Source organism: Fonticula alba (genome assembly GCF_000388065.1).
Source record: "Fonticula alba strain ATCC 38817 unplaced genomic scaffold supercont2.2, whole genome shotgun sequence".
NCBI lineage: Eukaryota > Rotosphaerida > Fonticulaceae > Fonticula > Fonticula alba.
Window position 1 is genome coordinate 3,096,959 of NW_009242972.1, and position 6,326 is coordinate 3,103,284.

General features: G+C 69.9%; 1 protein-coding gene across 2 annotated transcripts in view; it reads right to left on the minus strand.

Moving 5' to 3' along the window:
- Window positions 1–41: 41 nt before the first annotated feature.
- H696_01647 overlaps window positions 42–6,326 on the minus strand; it is a gene marked incomplete at its 3' end in the record, with an annotated part of 25,012 nt that continues 18,727 nt past the window's right edge. For both annotated transcript variants that reach the window (XM_009495550.1, XM_009495551.1), the window contains exons 8-16: window positions 6,065–6,071; window positions 5,332–5,915; window positions 5,124–5,193; window positions 4,655–4,966; window positions 4,277–4,467; window positions 4,054–4,170; window positions 3,750–3,929; window positions 2,962–3,549; window positions 42–2,705 (exon numbers count right to left, since the gene is read on the minus strand). In XM_009495550.1, the coding sequence (XP_009493825.1) occupies window positions 42–2,705; window positions 2,962–3,549; window positions 3,750–3,929; window positions 4,054–4,170; window positions 4,277–4,467; window positions 4,655–4,966; window positions 5,124–5,193; window positions 5,332–5,915; window positions 6,065–6,071 (4,713 nt within the window). The remainder of the gene's footprint in view (window positions 2,706–2,961; window positions 3,550–3,749; window positions 3,930–4,053; window positions 4,171–4,276; window positions 4,468–4,654; window positions 4,967–5,123; window positions 5,194–5,331; window positions 5,916–6,064; window positions 6,072–6,326) is intronic.

The window sequence follows — 6,326 nt, forward strand, 5'->3', positions numbered from 1 at the left end:
GCGGTCCCTAACCAGTAGTAAGATTTCCGGTATAGCTTCCGTCAAAGCTTCACTCCTTTGACGTAAGACTGGATCCGTGAGAACCCTGCTACAGGAGCCGCGCCGTCCAGGATGCACACGATCTCCGTGGAGGGGAGCCGCGGCGGATGGCCGGGCGTGGGGGGGGGCTGGTGCTTGGCGGCGGCGGCGGAGGGCGTCGAGCCGAAGAGCGCCGCGCCCATGCTGCCGCTGATGCCGGCTCCGAAGCCAGTCCTCCCGCCGTTGGGGGTGGGGACCGGCATGGCGACAGCGGCCGGCCGATCCTCGATCGATGGCGGGGCCGAGTGGTAGGCGCTACCGGCCTCCGGGTAGCCACTGCTGCTGCTGCTGCTGCTGCTGCTGCTGCTGCTGCTGCTGCTGGAGGAGGAGGAGGCACTGCCGCCATTGCCATCGGCCACAGGGCCCCCAGCCGAAGCCGAGGAGCCAGGGGCCGCAGAGCGACCGGCCGGCGCGGCCCCCCCCCCGACAGGACGAGTGGCCCCGGCGGCAAAGATCTCCGCCGAGGACATCCCCGCCAGCGAGGACGGGCTGAGCATGCTGAGCGGCGAGAAGGGCGAAGTGGCCGGGGCCGAGGCAGGCACAGAGTCAGAGCCAGGGGGCCCGGCTGTGACTGGGGCCGCCACGGGCTCGGCCGCGAGCGGCGACGAGGGCGACGCCGACTGGGAGCCCGGCCCTCGGTCCGCGGGAGCCGCCGCCGCCGCCGCCGCCGCCGCCGATGCATCGAGCCCCGGAGACAAGGACATGGTGGTGGGGTGCTGGACATTGAAGGTGAGCCCGGCCGAGGCTGGGGCCGCCGGCTGGCCCGGGGCCGAGACCACGCTGAAGCTGGCCACCGGCGAACCGGGGACCGGCCGCGAAGCCGGGGCCACGGCCGCCGCAGAGGCAGTCACCCCAGCGCCACAGGGGGCCGGCTCGGCCAGGGGAGCCAGCGGCGCAGGGATGAATCGCGCCGCCCCGGCCGGCGGATCGGACACCCCGCCACCGGCGCCACATCCGGCTCCCGGGCCGGAGCCGGGCAGGGTGGTGGCGCCCGGCCCGCCGATGGCCGGATGGTGCGCCGACAGGCCGCCGGCGGCCGGGACCGCCAACGAGCCGCGGTATGGCGGCGGGGCCGGCTGGAAGGTGTCCGCCCGGGCAAAGGGCGAAGTCCCGGTCCCCAGCATCATGCCACCGCCGCTGGCGCCAATACCCACAACACCACTGGGGTAGCTGCCAAAGGTCCCGACCCCGAAGGAGGACGACATCGGGGTGGTGCCGAGCCCGCCCGGGGCCTGGGCCGCGCGGAAGGTGTCCAGAGTCAGCGTGGAGAGGCTCTGCGAGAGCTGGATGTCAAAGTCCGGGAAGACCAGCCGGCCGTCGGCCTCCGGGCTCCGGGCCACCGAGCCGAAGCCACACGACCGGACGCCGGCGCTGAAGATGCACAGGGGAGTGCCCCAGGTGAGCGGGGCCCCGGCGGTCGGGGCCCCAGACCGGGTCCCGGCCCGCGGCGGGCCCACCGTCACATTCACCGACACCAGGGTGCTGGCCGGCAGCAGATGCGGGAAGTGGGCGAACTCCTGCGCCAGCCCCGAGGGCGAGTGGCGCAGAAGCCAGCTCTCATCAAGGGCATGCAGGGCCGCCAGCGGCGAGGAGGTGACCGACGCCAGGGCCACATCTTGCGGCGAATGCGGCGACTGGCTGCCGGCGGACGAGGCCCCGGACGAGGCCCCGGGAAGTAGGAAGAGATCCCCGCTGACGGAGTCCGACGGGCCAGCCCCGACGGCCAGCCCGGCGGCCGGGCCATCCGCCAGGTCCACCTCCTCCCCCGGGGGAGGGTGCGGCAGGAGCCGCGCCCCGGGGCCCGGGGGCCCTGCCGCGGCACCCGACTCGCCCAGGCCGCCGGTGCTCCACGACACCGGATTGGCACTGGGCGAGTGCAGGTGCGCCGGATGCCGGTCGGCGCCGGCCTCAGGCTCCAGGGCCTCGACCAGGTCCAGTGAGGAGGCCACCTGCTGCGGGGCCGCCATCCCCGGCCCGGGGCCATCCCCGGCCCCCCGGCCGGAGGCCGAGCCCGCCAGCGACTCGGTGGAAGACGAGTCCCGGAGCAGGGTATCTAGGTGGAACTTCCGGCCAAACGAAACCAAGGCCGCACGCTTGCTGAAGCTCGGGCTGTTGGGGGTGGCGACAGCCGGGGTGGGCAGGGCCTCGGTCACGGGCTGGGACCCGGTCGCCGTCACGGCCGTCACCGCCGCCGCCGCCGCCGCCGCCGCCGCCGGGTCCGGGCTGGACGACAGCGACTCACTGGGGTCCTGGGTCAGCTGGTGCCGCAACCACCAAGACCGCAGGGCCAGGAAGAGCAGGGTCCGGCCGAAGTTGGTCACGGCCGCCGGGTCCTCGGGCCGAGCGCCGGCAGGCCCGGACCCGGCAACCACCGGGGGAGGGGGGGCACGCGAGCTGCCGCGCGTCCGGCCGCCGCCGGCCCCGGTGTACATCAACATCCAGGGGGCCGTTTCCGGGCTGGGATGCGGGTGGAGCAGCTGGTGGTGCGTCAGGTGGACCGGCCGCGTCAGAGCCCCCTCCCCGGGTCCGGTCGGCCGCAAGGGGAACACCGTGTCCGGTCGGAGGAGCTCCGCTGTCGAGCGCTTGCCATTGAACACCTGGCTCGGGTTCAAGTGAACGACAAGGCTCTGCATGCGCACATGGGGGGGGGGGGGAGCCATGTGTGTGCGTGTGCGTGAGGGGGGAGGAAGGGGAGAGGGAGAGGGAGAGGGTCAAACAAAGGCCGGGGGGTGGGAAAAAAGTCCGGAGGAGGGAGAAGCAGAACAAATGCGCGAGGGGAAGAGAGGGAGGGAAAGGGCCAAAAGGACCGAAAGAGATCGGGGGGCGGGGGGGGGGGGGGGGGGGGGGGGAAGGCCGCAGGGGGGGGCACGGGGGGGAACGCACACCAAGACACGAAAGCACCGGATACGAGGGGGGGGGCGGCGGGCCATGCTGGTTTTTGCTGCTGAGGATGCAGTCGAACCGATGCTCGAAGGCCAGCTCCCGGCGCACTGCCGGATCAAAGGAGGCAAACTCCTGCCGAGTGAACTGCGACATCGGGGGGAGCCGCGCATCCGAGGTCGACACATCCACCGGCAGCATCTGGCCGCTGAAGAGACACAACAGAGAAAAGTTGTGGTCGCCAGTTTCCACCAGCACCGCCGGGGTCAGGTGCGTCGTCAGGGGGGCCGCGCGGATGATCGTCCCGGCTGGATCCGGCACCAGGCAATAGCTCGGCGGCACGCAGGGCGGGAGATCCCCCGGCAGGCGGACCCCCGGCAGGGGGGCTGAGATCGAGGCAGTTGGAAGAACTGTCTCGCCGTGAGGGCCGGCCGAGCCGGTGGGGAAGGCCTCCCGGCCTCCGGCAGCCGGGGCCGGAGAATCAAACATGGTCACATTGCCGATCGTGTCCGACGCCCAGAGGCGCCAGGACTGCTGGTCGGGCGGCAGCTGGCCCGGCGGCCCAGGGGGCGTTTGCTCGACAAAGTGTAGCTGGAGGTGCGCACAATGGCCCGGCGAAGGCCGGATGGTGGTGGCGTGTGAGTTTCGCTTGGATGCGTCTGAGGGAGAGGGAGGCATATGGGGAGGGGGAGAAGGACGTGGATGGGAGAAAAAAGAGAAAAAGGAGGAGGGCAAGAGGAAGAAAGGGATGGTTCGATGGAGAGGGGGGGGGAGAAGGAAGGGAGTCGCACATCCAGCACCGGGGCCGCCTGGGTGGGGAAGGTGGCCAAAAGGGTGCTCTCGGAGGGGAAAATGTCAAACTGGAAGGCCGAGGCACTGGCCGCCGGCGGGTGGCATGGGGCAAAGTCCTGGATGAGAATGCGCCCGGCGCGGTCGGCCGATGCCACAAGGCCAAACCCGGCGGGGGAGCTCTGAAAGGCCAGGCGACGGAGAAAAGACCCCGACCGGATGGGGTCAGCAAACGCGAGACACCGGCGACCAAGCAGAGGGATGTCCCCTGCACATGCGCGTGTGTGCGTGAGCGCGTGTTCGTACCAAGATCGGCGACAGGGCCGTGATCGAAGACCGATGGAAATGCGAGGTAGCCAGGGGCTGGGTGACATTGCGCAGGTCCCACAACCGAACGGCGCCCTCGGAGGAGCCGGTGAGCATCTGTACCAGGGATGGGCCCGGCGGAAGCCGCCCAGCAAGACACAGGTCAGACACGGAGCAGAAGGGGCAGCGGGCGGGGACAAATGGCCAGGGACCCATGGCGCACCCAAAGGCCGCTGGCATCTAGCGCCAGGCAGCGGATCTGGTCCGATGGGTCACCAAGGTGGATGACCGGCTGAGAGCTCTGAGAATAGCTGAACACCGAGGCGTACAGGCCGGAAGAGGTGGCCAAAATGTCGCCCGTGGCACTGGTGGCCAGTGGGCAAGGAAGACACAGTCCCGACTCGTGGAACACGCCTGTGCGCATGGGAGGGGTTGCACATGTTCGTGTGTTCATGCATGGGTATGTGAGAGGCAGAGAGGCAGAGAGGCAGGGAGGGCAGGGAGGGCAGGGAGGAGGAAAGAATATGTGCGGAGTAACGGGGGCCAGCAAGAGGTCGGCGATGGAAGGGCGGCAAAGGATGGCAAAGGACCCGGCACGCACGGGTCGGGTCACAGGAAACCGAGAGGCTGGACGGCGGGGAGGTGGCCACCGCGACCAGGGTCTCCAGGTCCCACATGGAAATGGACTTGTCCAAGGACGCGGTATATGCCAGGCCGGACTGCTGGCGGGGCACAACCACGCGCATGGCGAAGTCTCGGTGGTGCTGGAGCAGGCTCAGCGGCCGCAGGGCCTTCGGAGTGCCCGGGGCAGGGGACCCAATGTAGCTCCCGGCCCTGGGGGCATCACTGAGCTCCGAGTACACCCGACGGACATCCCAGATGCCGATGGTGGAGTCGGATGACACCGAGAGCACTGTGGACAGGGGCAGGGGGGCGGAGGGGGAGCGAGATGTAAATGGTCGGCCACAGGAGAAGGACATGCATGCGAGTGTGAGCGTTTGCGCGCAGGCGCCGGCTGAAGCGTGTGCGGGCGGTGTGCGCCGTTGGGGCATTCCGGCGAAGAGACGCACTGTTTTGGCCGTGGTTGAAGTGGGCTATGTCGTTCACCCAGTCAGAGTGGCCGCTCAGGACAAAAGATGACTGCAGGTGATGATGATGAGGAGGAGGAGGAGGAGGAGGAGGATGGACAGGGGGTTAAGACTGGCAAAAAAAAAGAAAGAGAGAGAGAGAGAGAGAGAGAGACAGAGGCAGACCGGGCAGAAGGGGGAGGCGGCGCACCTGCGACGGGGTGGTGGGCAGATCGCCGGGCGACGGGGCCGAAGGCACGTCCCACACGCGGATGGTCGAGTCACGGCAGGCACCGAACAGGTGTGACCGGCCGACGGACAGATCAGCCGCCGAAAAGGAAGCCAGGCGCCCAATCGGCCGGCCATGGCGTCCGGAGAAGCCGGGCGCATTGTATGTGATGCTCACGGTGGAGGTCAGACGCCGGTGTGCCAGAGTCGGGTCCAGCGTGGTAATGGGGCAGGGGCGCCGGCTGGGGTCGCGCCGGCTGGCGGCCCCGGAACCGCCGACCCCATCAAGGCTGGCCGGCCCGCCGCCGATGGATGCGGCCCCCGGACCGGTGTAGTTGGCGGCGGCCGAGGAGGTGTGCAGGAAGGGAAATTCATTGGCGAAAACACGCTGGACCACCGAGCTGCAAAGCAGCCGCGGAGGGGTGATGGCCGTGGCTAAGGTGTGCTGCAGCCCGGCCAGGTCGGCCTCCGGCAGGATGGCGGCCGGCTGGTCACCAGCCGGGGGGGCCGGCCCTGCGGGCCGGTCTTTCGGCCGGCCGGACAGCCGGGGGAAGCGAACCATATCGTCTTGCATGAGCGCGGCGGCGGGATCCCTCGCTCTATGTGCGTGTGCTTGTATGTGCGTGTGGCGGCTTCGTGTGCTTGTTTCCCTTCACCAGGCAGCGCCTATGCGTGCGTGGGTGTGTAAGGGTGAGCAGGGGGGGGGGGGTGCGTACGCCGCGCCTACTCGTGATGGATCGACGCGCGCTAAGCCGAAACCCCGGGGGAATGAGGCGCTCTGCTGGGAAAGATGGGTGAAGACCGACCGCAGGGGGAAGGGGGAGGGGAGCCAGGCGGGGGGCCTCCAGCTCCGACACTTGGCGGCCGTGGTGGCGGCAGTGGGACTGGGGGCCGCCAGGGGAGGGGAGGGGGGGGCGGGCGGGCGACGAGGAAAATAAGGAGGACGCCGACAAACAGGAGAAGGACAGAGGGAGAGAG